At 36.0% G+C, this 17,773-nt stretch overlaps 1 protein-coding gene across 10 annotated transcripts in view; it reads left to right on the top strand.

Moving 5' to 3' along the window:
• Nucleotides 1-17,773, top strand: part of WDPCP (WD repeat containing planar cell polarity effector) — a 380,072-nt gene that overhangs the window by 128,687 nt on the left and 233,612 nt on the right. For 9 of the 10 annotated variants that reach the window (XM_087436667.1, XM_087436664.1, XM_087436671.1 and 6 more), the window contains 2 exons: nucleotides 2,244-2,377; nucleotides 6,120-6,311. In XM_087436667.1, coding sequence (XP_087292793.1) covers nucleotides 2,244-2,377; nucleotides 6,120-6,311 — 326 coding nt within the window. The remainder of the gene's footprint in view (nucleotides 1-2,243; nucleotides 2,378-6,119; nucleotides 6,312-17,773) is intronic. The other variant, XM_087436672.1, reaches the window with a different exon arrangement.

Raw genomic sequence — 17,773 nt, forward strand, 5'->3', positions numbered from 1 at the left:
GGTTTTTTTTGGTGTGTTCTTTCAAAGTTAGTCCACTATTATTTCACATATTTTTCATTTTCAAATGAATTTTGAATAAATTACCCAAATGTGTCAACACAGCCACTGGTAAAAAAATCTGTGCTTTGGCTCTTAAGAATATTCTTTGTTACCAAAGTCTATGAATACTATCTTCTGAGAGAATTTGGGCAATGTTTCTAAATATCAAAAATCAGTGCCAAATATACTCCACAAATCTGGATCCTATTAAGTGATACCACAATCACTCTGTAATTGCTACAAAGCATATAAAAAAGATTTTAAGCCAGTTATTGAAAAGGTAGGATACTGAAATTTATTGAGCCCTAAAAGGATCTATGGTGTGCCAACCTACCTATTTAATTTAATTCAGAAAACAACTTTATAGGGTGGAGGGTTGAATAAAATAGATGAAGGAGACTTAGAGGTATAAACTTCCAGTTATAAAATAAATAAGTCACGGGGATTTAATATACAGCATAGGGAATATAGTCAATAGTATTGTAATAACTTTGTATGGTGAGAGATGGTTACTAGACTTATTGTGGTATCGTAATGTACATAAATCACTACGTTATACACCTGAAACTAACATAATATTGTATGCCAACTCTACTTCAATAATAATTTTAAAAAACCACCTTATAAGGTGTAGTTATTTCCATTTTATAGATGAGGGAATTGAAGCTGAGATACTAAGGAACATGCCCACGAATGAGATACTAAGGAACAGCTCGAAAATGACTGAGCTGAGATTTGAACCCAGGTTCTAGCGGCAAAACCCATTTTCTTTCCACTATACTGTGCTGACTCCTGAAGATTATGTTCTTTTATTCAAGGTGAAAAGGTCTAAGAAACAGATTACATTATCATTAGAGATTGAAAATTGTCAGTATCAAATTGAATAATCAAAGGAAAGTGCAGTCTGGTGGAAAGGACAGAGGTGAGAATACAGAAACATTCCTTCTACTGTGTGCTCTCACTAGCTACGTCTGAATAAATCAGACACAATTTCGTAATCTTAGAGAAAAGCACTCTTCAGGATGGCTGTAATGAGTAACATTACTGATAATAATAAGCTGGGGGTAGGATTATAAGTGTGCCATCTCCTCTTTCTTATAGGAACATGGTGCTCAGGAAGCTTCACTATGGAAGAGGTTCCATTTTCATATGTCTAATAATTGACCCTTTTGTTGACACTGCAAATAAAATAGTGGCTGTGATGATTTTGTCATATCGATGCTCCTCTGTAAGAATTAAATGGAGACTTCCAACACTATTCGTGTCTTTGAGATATCTTTTTTCACTTGTTTCTTTCATTTATACCCCAAATAATACACTCTCATGAGACCATGATAACAATGTGAGTTCTTGGCAGTTCTCCAGATTCTCCTGTAATTGTGTAGATCTATTGTTGGTCACTGCTTGCACAGCCAGGGGTATGGAAGTAAAGAAAACTGTATAAAACATTCAATAATTTCTTTATGCTAGGAACAATATAAAACATTTCTCAAATCTTATTATACGTTTTTATCAATAATTTGTATAACAATAATGGCCCTTTATGTAACCCATTAATATTAATTATCTACCTACTTGTGTCCTTTAGAAATAAAGTGTAGAAATATTTTTGCTAATCTTCATTATTAAATATTAATTTGTGTAATGTGCATATGGGCATAATATGCTTTATTTCATTCTGCTTGTATACCCTCAAAAAGAAGGTTCATTGATCAAAAATTTAAAAATAAAAAAAAAGATTGGTGGAGAACACTGATCTGTATCCCCTAATAAATCTAATTTATTCTCAGATAGTTTATATCATATAAAGCCAGGATTAAAGGCTAAGCACAAATAAAAATAAATGTTTTCATCTTTATATTCAGGTGTGAAATAGTCTTTTATTTTATGCTTTTCTAGTCCTCGTTCCAAATACATCTCGTTTGGTGATTGTCCCCAGACATTAGTGTATATTGAAATGGTCTCAGGAAAAAAGAAGTATCAAATCCATGCATGATTAGATTGATGATTATTGTTTATTCCCAATATCTTTAATATCCTTGTAAAATGCCATAATGCTAATAGGAGACTTTAGTTTTTCAATTAATATTTATCCTCTGAAAATAGCTTTTTGTAATATTTCGGTGGAACAAATCAATTAATTCATTATTATTTTATTCTAACAGTATTTGATTGTATTATCAATTTTTTTTTCTTTTTTTAAGCTCTTCTCACAGACAGCTTTATCATCTTATCATTTTTGGCACAAAACAAACTATGTTTTATTCAATTTACCAAGAAGATGGGTTCTCCTGATGTATATACAAGAGTGGAAAAACTCTCAGCCTTGGATTATAAGGTAGAGATTTCAATTTATATAATCATTCTATTAATTATTAAGATATGCTAGAGTATCACATGAGTTGATGTTATGCTCATTATTCTTGAACATTTCCGGATTTTAGAAAAACCAGAGTTATTACAGGATTAAGCTTGATTCACTAGAAACATTGGCCATCCTAAGTTTTCTTTTTTACTCTCATTAAGGGGGTCTACCAATGGCATGTTTGGAGCAATTTATATAGTATTTATGGAAGTCAAAGACAGAGAATAGAGGCAAGTTACACATTTGAAAATGGTTTTCTTGCTAATAGTGGTATATACACCATTCTCATTTTTCCCTAAGACCCCATATCATCTTTCTAGGCTAGGATAGCTGCTCTGGCTTCCATTTTACAAGAAAAGAAAGAAGGAAGAAGGCACTTTCAAAGGTTAATAGAAAAGTGTAATAAACAAGGAGTGGGAAGACACCCCCCACCACTCCCAACTATAACTGGAGAAAATGCAAAAAGAAATCTCCTTCGTGTGTTAGTATCTCTCCCTTCACTAACTCCAGGTAATTTGTTTCCTTGTATCAGGGACTTTACATCTGTTAAGGCAGGATTTTTATTTTAAATGTTGTGTTTAATTTAAGTTTTGCCACATTACATTTTAACTGCTTGGAAGACATACTCTCTGCTAGGATGAGTATCTAATACATTTTCTAGGCTGTTTCAGTTCAAGGCCTCTTTTCAGCAGTGACTTGTGTTTGCAAGATTGATCCAGCCTCTGTGACGTGGATTTGAGACAGTTCACTGTTCACTGGGAACAGAGCTGATATACAGCTTCCTTAAAAAAGATGCACACTTATGCCATACCTAGAGTATCGGTAACAAGGGCAAAGATTTTTAGAAGTCAGCTTTGTGGCTTTAAACTTTGTATGTGTGTTTTTGAAAAAGTAATATTTAACCTAACCTTTTGCCCTTTGGGATTATTTCTTATTGTGATTGAGGTGGTAGTGGTATGAGGAGGATTTAATTTTATCGAGTAGAAACATCTATTCTTTTAAAAAATATTTTTAACATGGAATAAAATAAATAAGTTTTTCATTGTGGTAATAAACTACAATTTAGTTTTGTTTGCCAGCTTTGTGGAGCTTCTATAACACCTTGAATAATACTGATTTTCTTTAACTGGAAATTAGTAGTACTCAAGTATCTTATTTTGGTTAGTCAAAAAATTGATATGAACATTCTTTTTTTTTTTTTAAAGATTTATTTATTTACTTTCCCCCCAAAGCCCCAATAGATAGTTGTATGTCATAGCTGCACATCCTTCTAGTTGCTGTATGTGGGACACGGCCTCAGCATGGCCGGAGAAGCGGTGCGTCGGTGCGCCCGGGATCCGAACCCTGGCCGCCAGCAGCGGAGCGCGAGCACTTAACCGCTAAGCCGCGGGGCCGGCCCGATATGAACATTCTTAATGGGATGTTATTTTCCAGAATGGCTAACTGTAGATTTACTTGAAATGTTGTTTATTTACTAATACTGCTCTTTAAAATGCACCAGCGTGCATTAACAAACTATTTAAAGTGAGTGTTTTTAATGCTATGCTATTTTAAAATTTTTGTATGACTAGTTTCTCCATCTTGGGTGTGATAGATAGCTTTGTAAAGTTTTCTCAGCTGAAGGGTGGTAGCTACCTGTTAACGAGAGCAGAGAAAAACTGTCATGATGTCATCTTTTCTTATGAAAAGATGTGGAAAATAGACCTAGTATATGGGCCCTCCTACCTTAAGTAAGGGACTTACTTATTTGTTTATTCTTTCTGCTTTGGATTTGGGAAATTAAGAACATGGGCACTCCACATTATTTGTATACATAAGAAAAGTAACCCACTTTCCTTTGGAAAGCCTATGGATTTCATTTTCTGGTTCAATATTTAAAATATAGATATTTAATACTTAGTAAAAACTGCCATAATTCCATTGGAAGGATATTTTAAGAAACTTGTTCATTTTACTTGCCCTTTTGACCATCCTGATAGAATACGGATACCATTAAAACTTATAGGAAACATGAAATTTCAGATAACATACATGATTTGCATTGCATGAGGACTGAAAGTGGCAGTCTCTTGTTTTAACTCTATTTCCTCATCTAGAAATTTGTAAGTAACATGTTTACATGGCAAGTAGGACATCAAAATAATGTACGTGTGTTTTTAAGGACTTAGCAATTCCATTGTGGTATTTCTCCCAAATAAGAAGATAGCTAGTTAAAATAATGATATTGAGAGCCTAAATATAAGAATTTGCACTTCAAAGCATACAGTACGTCTGTGTTGTCTGTCATTGCCAATTTGGATTTTAAAACAAGAAAATAGTGTAGAGTATTATAATTCTGCTTTTCTTTACAGCTGTACCATAATTTAATTCTTTCAGATTGAGATAATTTTGGCAAAGAAAATTGCAGGGTAAATATCCTGAAACTATTGACCTTTCACAAGTTTTCCTGTCTACATTTTAAAAATCCTATTCAATTTATTTAGCAGTGAAGGGACAGTACAAGGAGTTAAATGTTTACCATTAGAGAACAACATTGGTAATTACTTTGATTTCAGTTCCTTTTGATGTGCATTCAGAGGATGAAGAGGTCAATAATATTATGGCCATGCAAATAGAAAAGAGTTCCTTTTGACCATATTTTAAAAAATAGCAAAGGATTATTAAAGCATTAACCTTGATTTTAATGGCCTTGGTTGAGTGGTGAGATCACAATTTGGATGAGCCTGATTATTTACTAAATACAATACATAAATGCAACGGGTTCTTAACACCCATTGCACTCTGGCATTATCGCATTACTGCCATCCTTTGTTGCCTTGCAGACAGGAATATGAAAGCAATCTGTCATGTAGTGAGACTGGCTCCAGAAGCATTTCTCTGATAAGAAGACCCCCTGCCCTTTGCTAGTGTCTGGTCCAGTAGGCTTAGCCATGCGCTTAATCCCCAGAAAGTGGTTCGATTATTGCTGACCAGCAATGGCAAGATAGTTTTTTTTTTTTCTTCCAAGCTATCAACCTTCCATTAATTCCTTAAGCAGAAATACGGTGCAATCTATATTTCCTTGGCATGTGTCACCCAGATGGTGCCGTGCTTATGTTTTCAAATAACCATGTTCCAAAATAACATAGTTTGAATAATAAATTCTACAAATCCTTCCTAAGAAAGAGAAGCATAATTCTCAGAAGCTGCATAAACTTTTACGTATGATGCTGTGGCTTATCCTTTTATGCAGAATATATGTGTATATGTCTTATATATTCTTTAAAGCGATATTTGCCTCAAGTTGTTTTTCCTTTTATTGTTGTGAGTCATTGTTAACATGTTATGTCTTAAAACAGTAGTCAGACACTCTTGGTCAGCAGTACTGAACTTGTCATTTAATACAGCTGGTCTGAAATCCTGTAGGTGATGCTGTCAAGCAACCATGACTGTACATTTTGGTATTGATGGGGATTGCTGCAGCCAATTCCTCCCCAACTCACATTACTCCTTTTCCTTTCCTCTGCTAAAAATGGGGAGAATTTTGAACATATGTCTCTTTTATATATGTGTCAAAAGAATTTGGTAAATTCTGACACCTCCTTAAGCACATGTTTAACATGCATATTTACTTGCATTTATCTACATTTACAGATGCTTTAATTTTTGTAATACTGTGAGGATTTTGCATTTTTAAAAAATGATTCTTTTATGCTTTTATTTTTTTAACCATTAGATTTCCTATTATGAAATACCTGGCCCAGTAAATAGGACAACCGAGCGTCGCCTAGCTATCAATTGTGTTCAGGATATAGTTGTTTGCTGGTGGCCACTGGTCAGTGATGATGCTTGGCCCTGGGCCCCCCTTTCTTCTGAGAAGGACAGAGCTAATCTGCTGCTCCTGGGTTATGCTCAAGGAAGACTGGAGGTAAATCTAAAGCAAATATATACCTTTTATTGAAGAGCAGATAAAATAGGATTATTGGTTTTTCTATTCTGAAATAAATACAAATACTTTTTGAAACCTACAATTTATTTTTCCAAATATTCAAAAAAAGAAATTACCTATGAAATGGGATCCTTAAAAATATCATATCTACAGAATACACAGACAGTTGCAGGGCTGGCCTGACTAGAACAGTGATAAAGAGCACAGGCTCCTGGGTTCAAATTCTAGCTCTGCCACTGCCTGCCTCTCTGTCCTTGAGCAGGTTACTAACCTCTATGTGCTATGGTTTCGTTATTTGAAAAATAAAGTTAATGAAGGTAAATGAGTTAGTACTTGCATTTAGAGCAATACCTACATATAGTAAGCTCTCAATCACTGATCACTGTTGTGATTCTTGTTATTATCATTATTAGTACTATAATTACTGTTTGCTCATGATTTCATGCCTGTCAAAGCTGTGTCATCCATCACCTTCTTTAAACTTCTGTTAGTCAGTTAACGAACATTAGTCAAGTGCTTCTTTTGTGCAAGACTCTGTGGTGCTAAATCATGGCTGGGGCAAGAATGTGTAAGAAAGGCTATAGAGCAGTGGCCTTCTCAGTCTTGTATCCTACCTCAGACAGGAGCACCAAAAGGGTTAATCTAGGAGGCAAGGAAAATCTCTCACACTGTTCCTGACAGTATTCTGTCATCATTCATTATTGTGCACCGATGGGTATTTTCAGCTTGTACCAGTACTTTGAGTATGAAATTCTATTTTTCTTTTTTATAACTTAAAAAGAAAAAGCTGTGGGGGCCAGCCCAGTGGGGTAGTGGTTAAGTTTGCGCGCTCTGCTTCAGCAGCTCGGGGTTCACAGGTTCAGATCCCGGGTTTGGATCCATGCACCATTCGTCAAGCCATGCTGTAGCGGTGTCCCACATACAAAAGTGGAGGAAGAAGGACAGAGACGTTAGCTAAGAACTAACCTTCCTCAGCAAAAAGAGGAGGATTGGCAATGGATGTTAGCTCAGAGCCAGTCTTCCTCACAAAAAAGAAAAGAAAAGAAAAGAAAAGAAAAAGCTCCTTCACTCCTCAGTTTTTTAAAGTTTTTGGCTGCGTAAATAGTATTTTCCTATATTTTCTCTAAGTCTATTGTCCTTTAGACTTTAAGAACTATTTCTGAGAATTACTATTTTCTATCCCTACCTATCTCTTCTGGTTTTATAAACTTTGAGGCTGTTTTTAAGACTGAAGAGTTCTTTGTAATTAATTAATTAATTAACCCTTTTCTGGGACTTTTCCAATTCTGTTGCAGTAACTAAAACCACTTGTAATGCTTCAGGTATGGATTTTGTGAGGCTAAGGAAATGCTTTGTTCCTATTCACTTCCTGTTCATGCCCCACCATTTTGTTGATCTTGGATCCAGAAACTGAGTAAAATACTGCTTTAAAATGACTTAATTTAATAAAGCTAATTAAAGGTCTATTAAATGTTTTATCTTATAATAAAAGTAAAAATAGTTAAATCAACCTTTAGTTATACATTACATAAATTACCTTTATTTGAAATGAGTGTATTATGTGAAATTAGAACAGTTCTAAAAGGATGTACATATGGTCTACATACCTCATCTCCTGGTGTCATCTAGATTATGGACTTTGGAGCTGGACAAACCTGGGTTTGCGTGTTGATTGAACCATATACTAACTAAAATCAAGTTTACTCCCTCTAAGTTCTGCCTGCTGTTAGCTAACTCTGTGTTCTTTGGCCTTGGGTAGATCGCCTACCCTGTCTGACTTTAGTTTTCTAATTTTTAAAATGATGATTTAAACCAGGTAAGTCACCTCCAGGTCCCTGACAGCTCTAAAAAGTGCTCTTCTGGATTCTGAAGCACAGATCTGATTTAGCCATTGCCTGCTCAAATGCCTTCAGTGATCTGAAAGTAAACTTAGCTTTGGCACTGAAAAGCCCACCTGACTGGCCTTGACCTACCTTTCCAGTGTTATTTCCTTATATAAACCTATATAAGGTTTAGCCAAATGGTTTACTCACTGGCTCATTGTTTCCCACCCTCTTCCTGACACGTTACTGGTATTTCTACCTAAAAGGCCCTTCCCTCTCTCTTTCCACATCATTCAACAGCTATTGAGTATGACCGTGGAGTAAGCACTGTATTTCATGCTGGAGATATGAATAAAAATATCCCTGCCTGTAAGGATCTTAGTGTCTACCAGTGAGAGACAAATATGAAAACATGTTAAGTGCACCAAGTGTTAAATGGTGCTGTGGATAGATATGTGTAGGCTATAGGGGGAATGATTGATTCTACTTAGGGAGATAGTAAGGGGAGAACATTAAAGAGGCTTCATAATTTGCTCAAATATGAGATTGGTACACAATTTTACTTCCTTTTACTATCCTGTCTAAGTTTCACATCAAGGTTGTACTAGCCCTATGGAGTGATTTGATTAGCTTTTTCCTTTTCTCGTCTCTGAAACGGTACCAAAAGGAATTATCTGATACTTGAATGTTTGGTAAAACTCACCTATAAAACTACCTGGGTGTGGTGTCTTTCAAGGAAGGTAGATTTTTCATAACTGATTCCATTTTTCAAGGGTTGTTTGTTTTTCAGGAATTCTTTTTTTTTTTTTTTTTTTTAAAGATTTTATTTATTTATTTTTTTCCCCTTAAAGCCCCAGTAGGTAGTTGTATGTCATAGCTGCACATCCTTCTAGTTGCTGTATGTGGGACGCGGCCTCAGCATGGCCGGAGAAGCGGTGCGTCGGTGCGCGCCCGGGATGCGAACCCGGGCCGCCAGCAGCGGAGCGCGCGCACTTAACTGCTAGGCCATGGGGCTGGCCCTGTTTTTCAGGAATTCTATTTTTCCCTTGAATCGTTTTCCATAATTTGTATTTCTGGAAAATTATCCATTTTATGTAAGTATTTGAATAGATTTTCATAAAGTTGTAGATGATATTTACACATGATTTTTAATTATTCATCACTGACTGCATAGTTAATGGTCCCTTTTTTGATCCTAATATATTAAGATATATAATTCATTTTTTTAGCAGATAGTTTTTGTCTTAGATTTGGCCCTTTCAGTCATTCTATCAAAATTAAACTGTTGGAAAAATTTGTAAAGATTTCTTTTTTTTTTTTTTTTTTTGGTGAGGAAGATTAGCCCTGAGCTAACATCCATTGCCAATCTCCCTCTTTTTGCTGAGGGGAAGATTGGCCCTGGGCTAACATCTGTGCCCATCTTCCTCTACTTTATATGTGGGATGCCTGACACAGCATGGCTTGATAAGTGGTGCGTAAGTCCGCGCCTGAGATCCGAACCTGTGAACCCGCAATGCTGAAGCAGAGCGTGCAAACTTAACCGTTATGCCACCAGGCTGACCCCCTGTAAAGATTTCTTTTCCGGAACCTTATGTACACTTTTATGTGCAAAAGGTGAATGTCTTTTGGAAGAAATATCTGGGTAAGTAATGGTTTCTTTTTGTATGTGTGAAGACATAATTTTTTTTTTTTTTTTGGCGAGGAAGATCAGCCCTGTGCCAACATCTGCCAATCCCCCTCTTTTTTTTTTTTTTTTTCCTGAGGAAGACTGGCCCTAGGCTAACCTCTGTGCCCACTTTATATGAGACACCGCCACAGCATGGCTTACCAAGCAGTGCGTCAGTGCGCACCCGGGATCCGAACCGGCGAACCCCGGGCCGCCGTAATGGGGCGCCCACACTTAACTGCTTGCACCACCGGGCTGGCCCCGACATACTCTTTAACTATGAATTGTAGTACATTTTTTAGAATATCATGAACTAAAACCAATAGTCTATAAAAGTAACATTCAGGCCTGTGTCTTTAAATTTTTTTTCACTAACAACCAATGGACTTCTTGAACTAATAATCAGAATAAAAAATACAGTATATTCTGAAACCCTAAAATTGAAACTAAAAAAGGAATAGTCTCATAGAGAAGAAATTTAATCTTTGCATCTGTTAAACTATAGAATTTTTTAAAAGCATTTCCCATCCAAGTTCAATCAGAAAAGATAATCAGCTTTTATTTGGACAGTCGCAAGATCCTCAAGTAGTGGTTCCTAGCCTTGGCAACACATTACAGTCACCTGCAGAGCTTTTACAAAGGGGCCCACCCGGACCAGTTACATCAGGATCTCCAGAGGGGGAGGAGGCATCAGTGTTCTTTTACAGGTTCCCTAGGTGATTCTCATGTGCATCCAAGTTGAGAACAACTGCTTTACAGCAAAGTAAAAAAAAATTTTTTAAGCCATCTTTTTTGCATAACAGACCATGGAAAGGATAAAGCCCACATACTGAACCAAATGAGAGTTGTAACAGTAGAGTCTAAGTAGAAAATTGGCTTACCATGCAGCTAAAAAAAAAGAAAACAAAGGAAACATAGAAATAAGCTCTCTGTGACTGAATTATCTGTCTTTCAGAGGAGGAACTTTTTTTAATTTATTTTATGGATATTAGAAAACTGCTGGTCTAATTTCATACCACAGAGCTCTAAACAATGGTACATATCTCAATTAGAAGCATAGTGCAGAGAGTTATGTAATTTGGAAAAACAATTCTTTCAAAAAATATACAATAGATAATATGCAGAAAAAGAAAGTTTTTATCAATAAATTCATTTAAAAAGTTTTTAATGGTGTATGTGTGGATTATCATATATAACATAGTGGTCATTTTTATTTAAATTCCACGTATTCTGTACTTCCTTTTGGAAAGTTATTACCATCATCCTAAAACTATTTAATTCATTCACTTTGTCAAAAATGTGATGACAACACAATTTACTCTTCCCTTATCCTTGTATTTGAGCAAATATTTTAACTTTTGAGCTGTATGGATTTGATAATGCCTTCTGAATATGGTGGTAATTTCAAGATAATATTACTCAGAAAAGGTCACCTGAATTTGTTTACCAAATTAATCAAAAACATAGAAGCAGAGCTATTAAACCTTAAAACCTGCTGTCAGGGCTAGGGAAATATAACCTCACAAAGACAACTTTTTTCCCATAAAAATTAAAACTCTATTTGCAATGATTTAGAGGAGTAGCAACTGATAGGAAATTAAAATGTGACCAACTTTTAACATAATGTAATTTGATAAAAGAAGCATTCAGAAAGCATTATAAATGCATTCAGCTCAAAAGCCAAAATGTTTCAGAAACATCTCTTCCAAAGAAATGTATGTACTGCTTTAGCTTTCAATCAAATAACCAAGATTTTCTATTTTAGGGATAATGGTTTTTAAAAAATCTCTATTATAAAACACACATAAACAAAACCACACAAAATAAATGTATAGTTTAATGAGCTATTACAAAGGAAACACCTCTGGAACCACACTGAGGTCAAGAAATAGAACTTTGCGAAGCACCCAGAAATACTACCACGTACTCTGTCGTGATCTCAACCCCTTCCTGGTCCCCAAAAGTAACCTCTATCATGACTTTTAGTCACTTTCTTGTATACATATGGAGTTTTTTGTCAGCTAAATGTGCATTCCCCAAAACTGTAGTTTAACAGTATCCATTTAAAACACTTGAACGAGTCTCTTAAATGTCTTTTACTCTACAAGTTCCCCCTCCATCCCTTTCTTTTCCTTAAAATTTATCTGTTGAAACTGCAGTGTCCCACAGTCTGGATTTTGTTGTTTGCATAATCATGGTCTGTTTTAATATGTTTCTCTGTCTTTTGAAAATTCTCAAGTTAGTAGTCAGTTTTGGTAAGATTGTATGGGATAGTGTGTTCTTTTATCAGAAGGCACGTAATGTCAAGTTCTCTCTCTTTTGATTGTCTCTCTTTCTGATGTTAGCAGCTATTGATGCTCAATGCCTAGATCCGTTAATTCATTAGGATTGCAAAATGGTGGTATTCTAATTATATTATTATTTTTTCATTTATTAATGGGGATACTTTTATAAAAAGTATCCACTCATCTCCTATTTGTTTTCCCAATGGTTGAATTCATATACTGTAATCAGGATAAATGTTTCTTTTCTTTTATTTACCAGTTTTCAAGATAATGAATTGATTCCCTATCACTCCCTGAAGGTAACTAATTATTTTTGTTTTGTTTTGGTTTGGTTTTTGGTGAGGAAGATTGGCCCCGAGCTATCATTTGTTGCCAATCTTCCTCTTTTTGCTGAGGAAGATTGGCCTTGAGCTAACATCTATGCCCATCTTCCTCTATTTTGTACGTGGGACACCACCACAGCATAGCTTGATGAGTGGTGTGTAGGTCCGCACCCAGGATCTGAACCTATGAACCCCGGGCCTCTGAAGCGGAGTGTGAGAAGTTAACCACTATGTCACCAGGCCGGCCCCTAGTTTTTGTTTTTTAAATAGTATTATTAATTCATAGATTTAAACATATTTGACTTGATGGGTTTCATAAATTATAATTGTTATACTTTTGGAAGCTCAGATTGTCTTACCTTTGGCCTGTGGGAGTGTCTTCAAGTTTGTTGCTCTTTTTGTCATGACCTCAGTAGTCTTGGGTAGCTTCCTTCCTATCTGGTATGACAATATGTTCCATGCTCCTCTTGTACATTTTCTGCCCCAGACCTGGAATTAGCCATTGTTTCAATAAGCTCTGTTTTCTTTTGGTGGAAAATGGTATTTTATTTTTTTTATTTTTTAATTTTTTGTTGAGGAAGATTCACCCTGAGCTAACATCTGCTGCCAATCTTCCTCTTTTATGCTTGAGGAAGATTCGCCCGGAGCTAACATTTGTGCCAATCTTCCTCTATTTTGTATGTGGGTCGATGTCACAGTATGGCTGATGAGTGGTGTAGGTCCGCACCTGGGATCTGAACCTGCGAACCCGGGCTGCCGAAGGGGAGCATGCCAAACTTAACCACTACGCCATGGGGCCGGCCCCCATGGAAAATGGTATTTTATACCAAGTTTGAGAGCTAGGGATATTGTGTTATTGTTATTAGATTGGTCATTATTTCCAGATTTCTTAAGTAGAAAGAGCTAGAGATTTTATGCATGTGTGTGCTCAGAGTGAGTTCATATTGGTACTTCTAACTCCAATTCAGGATTACAGGGTTTTTAATTTAACCTCTTTTTTAATTTTAATTACATCTATATCTCCTCTCTTCCATACCAAAATTCCTAGTTTGCAGGGAAACGGGATGAATTATAATATCCCATAATTACTTGTTTACATTATGCCACAGTACACAACTAACAATCTCAGAATAATCATACCAATACTACCACCACTAATATGAATGAATTACTGAGAACATTCAAAAACTTTTTGCCTATGGTCTTCTCATTTCTCCCCCTTCTGTTTTTAAATAGTTGTACTTTATATACATTGTTGGAGCATATAGTCATCACATATAATGGTCTGTCTCTTTTAATCCTCATCTAGTCATCCATGAGTCTTTGGTTTTACTATTTAGTTGAACTGTCTCTTTCATGTGGGGATTTAGAGAGATTCAAAAACTACAGTGCCGGGGCCGACCCAGTAGTATAGTGGTTAAGTTTGGCATGCTCTGCTTTGGTAGCCCAGGTTCACAGGTTTGGATCCTGGGCATGGACCTATACCACTCCTCAGCCATGCTGTGGTGGCGACCCACGTACAAAATAGAGGAAGATTGGCAACAGATGTTAGCTCAGGGCTAATCTTCCTCAAGCAAAAAAAGAGGAGGATTTGGAACAGCTCAGGGCGAATCTTCCTCAGAAAAAAAAAAAAAAAAAAACTATAGTGCCACCATTGCCGCTTTGCCAGAATCAGGGATGCCATATTCATGGTCATGGTAAATACTTTTTGTTTGAACTGTTTGTGGAAGGTTTAATGCCTGTGTTTATATTCACGTTTTTGCATGCAGATGTCCAGTTGTTCCTGCCCTATTTGTTGAAAAGACTGTCCTTTCTCTATTGAACCACCTTTACTCCTTTGTCAGATATAGTCAGCTGATCTGGGGTCTGGGTCTATTTCTGGGCTCTCTATTCTGTTCCATTGATCTATTTGTCTTTTCTTTCATGAAATAACTTTTTTATGTATTGTGTTGACTGTTATAACAAATAGTTCTGTGGACTGGAGGATTTTATTAATACAAACATATTAGTTGATAACTTTTACGTACCAAAAAATATGAGTAAGGGAATGTTTATACTTTCTAGTAGTTATGTCTATTTTTCTAAGCTTGTCACACATTTATATATTTATTTGGTATAGAAATGTAAAATTTCATTGAAAGCTATTAAAAATAAGAGATGTATCCATTTGAAAACAATTATTACTATTTTGTTTTTAGTTGATATATTTGGATAAGTAAAGATGTGGAGCAATACGGAACTCTCAATCACTGCTTATTGGAAAGTAAATTACCATAGAGAACAGCTTAGAAACAGCTAATGTGATTGAGTTGGGAGTCTCCTACATGACGAAAAACTGGCTCACGTGTACAAGGAGACACGTACGGTAGTATTTGTAGCAGCATTGTTTGTAACAGCAAAAAAATTAGAAACAACTTAAAAGTCCACTAACAGGAGAATGAAAACGTATTTTGTGGTGTATTCAGAGGGTAAAATGCTATACAGAAGTTGAAATGAAGGAACTAGAGTTATATAATTAAATTCCAAAAGAGTAAGTTGAACAAAAAGGAATTACGGTATGATACAGTATAGTAATATTTATATAAAATTTTAAAGCATTCAAAACAGTGCTATGTGTTGTTCAGGGTTGTTCTACATTAATGTAGAATAATATGCTTAGGAATAAATACCAAATTCATAACAGCATTGCCTCTGGGGAAGGAGGAAAGGGAATGAGGTCTGGCAGGTTTCGACGGTATCTATTTCATTTCTTTAAAAATATTGTAGCAAAAGGATAGTATTTCATAAAGCTGGTTTTCACATTTGTCATATTTTCTCTACTTTTATGTGTGTCTTGAATGTTTCATAATAAAGTGTACCTTTTATCTCCTGTTCCTAAAAATTTCTGCAAGGTGGGAGGGGAAATGTAGATTTCAGAATAAATCCTAGTGATAAGCTAAGAACTTTTTGGTGTTGCATAATCTTTTAAATAATCTGGGTACCCACTGGTGAAAGTTTTCAGTTCCAGAAAAGGCCACTCTAAATAAACTTTTTTCCTGATTTACATATTGGGTTACTTTAAAAGGCTCATAATAGGTACCCGCTCTAGCTAAACATGAAATATGAGAATCTTGAGCCTATCTCCAGCTCACTATGATTGCTTTTCTGCTTTATGTGCTTTCTTAATGTTAAAATATCTTCCAAAGAAGGCATCAGTCATATTGACTGCTTATGCCTTTCCTTCTCTATACGGTTCTTCCTTTGATGACTTTTGGATCAGTTCTATCTACTTTTTTCAAATTTAGCTTTTTTAAGAATAAAAATAAAATCGTCTCAGTGTGTATTCTTTTTTTGTGTGTGTGAGGAGATCAGCCCTGAATTAACATCTGCCAATCCTCCTCTTTTTTTTCTGAGGAAGACTGGCCCTGGGCTAACACCTGTGCCCATCTTCCTCCACTTCATATGGGATGCCGCTACAGCATGGCTTGCCAAGCAGTGCGTTGGTGCATGCCCGGGATCCGAACCGATGAACCCTGGGCCATTGCAGTGGAGCTCGCGCACTTAACTGCTTGCGCCACCGGGCCGGCCCCTCAGTGTGCATTCTTTCAACTAGTTTCATCCTTAAAGCTGACTGATTTAAACTTGACTGAAACAATCACTTTAGAAATGATACTAGCTTGTTTATCCCTGAAATTGGGAAATTCCAGGACCTTTAAGACTCCTCTTTATATTTTCTGCTCTTTCTTAGCTTGAAATTTTCAGTTCTTACCATTCTTTCTGTATCACACAGTTTTCTTTTAAAAAAACACAAAACAAAAAGCAAACAACAAAAAGTAAAACATTGGACCATAGTCATCCATCTCTTGTCTAGTATCACAATCTCCCCTCATTGGCCGCTTCTGACATTGCATAACCTGCGGTTTAGCTAACACACTGCCCATGTTTCTGTGCTTTTCTTCCTTGTACCTTAGAATTAAGGCAGAGATCTTTTCCTTTAGATTTTCAGACTTTCAGCAGGTCACCACACATTATGAAAGTTTTTATTTTTTCATCCCTTAATTATCTATAACTGTTCTTCCCCCTTCTCATTGTTTGCCTATTCACTGTGCGCTTGTTAGAACTTTTTACCCTGTTCTTTATCACAGGCATTCCCACTTGAATTCTAATGACCAGTTCCTGAAGCCTCTGGCATATACTTTAAGAATCTTTAAAGAGTTATTAGAATTCAGAATTCAGCAAATCAGGGAGTACCTGAAGATAGGATTAAGACCAAGACCTCAAGGTTGCGAAGAGAGTAAATCTTTAAAGTTCTCATCACAAGAAAAAAAATGTAACTATATATGGTGATGGCTATTAACTAGACTTATTGTGGTGATCATTTTGCAATGTATACAAATATCATTATTTTGTACACCTGAAACTAATATAATGTTATATGTCGATCATACCTCAATAAAAGGAAGGAAGAGAGGGAGGGGGGGAGGGAGGAAGAAAAATGACGAAGAACTCAATGAGGAAAGAGAATTCTTAACCATGAAGTTTGTAGAGGGTAACAATGAGCATGCCTCATGGAAGATGGGCGTAGACTTCAAATTAATCTTGCTAGGTTACATGAATATCACCAGCCACATCCTGTCTTTTTGGATTCTTCTCTCTCCTTTGTGCTTTTTCTTCAGGGCATTGTCACTTAGCATTTCTCCCTTCACTACACACTGTATTTTTTGTTCCTTTATCTTAGCATTATATCTTGGCCAAATCATTTTCTGACTAGTACTTCAATCTAAGTTCATTTTGGGAGGAAAAACTGGCTGCATAAATATGAGAGATGTCTTAGTATGTGCAAGTTTGGATTTTAAAATGCCTGTATTTTTTCTTGGTATTTTGCAATAACTACAAAATTGTATTTGGTCTTTTCAACTTCTTATTTGCAAATGATCTGCTAACAGAACGTGCTATAGCTAGAAAACATATAATCACATTTTTTTTTTCTTGAGGAAGATTGTCCCTGAGCTAACATCTGTGCCAATCTTCCTCTATTTTGTATGTGGGAGGCCACCACAGCATGGCTTGATGAGCAGTGTGTAAGTCCGTGCCTGGGATCCGAAGCCACAAACCCCAGGCTGCTGAAGCAGAGTGCACATACTCAACCACTACACCACTGGGCTGGCTCCTAATCGCATTTTCTTACATACGGTTCCTCAGTCAATAGGGTATACTTTTGTAACTTTAAAAGGCTTCTGAAAATGCAGGTGTGACACTTCATTTTCATAATCTTATTCCATCACATTAGCATTTTCCTAGAAAAACTGAATGACTGAATTTTCTTCCGCTGAACCTCCTTGCTATATTTTAGCTGAGCCCATTT

Source organism: Ceratotherium simum, chromosome 11 (genome assembly GCF_057802395.1).
Source record: "Ceratotherium simum simum isolate JZ-2026a chromosome 11, ASM5780239v1, whole genome shotgun sequence".
NCBI classification, from domain to species: Eukaryota; Metazoa; Chordata; class Mammalia; order Perissodactyla; family Rhinocerotidae; genus Ceratotherium; species Ceratotherium simum.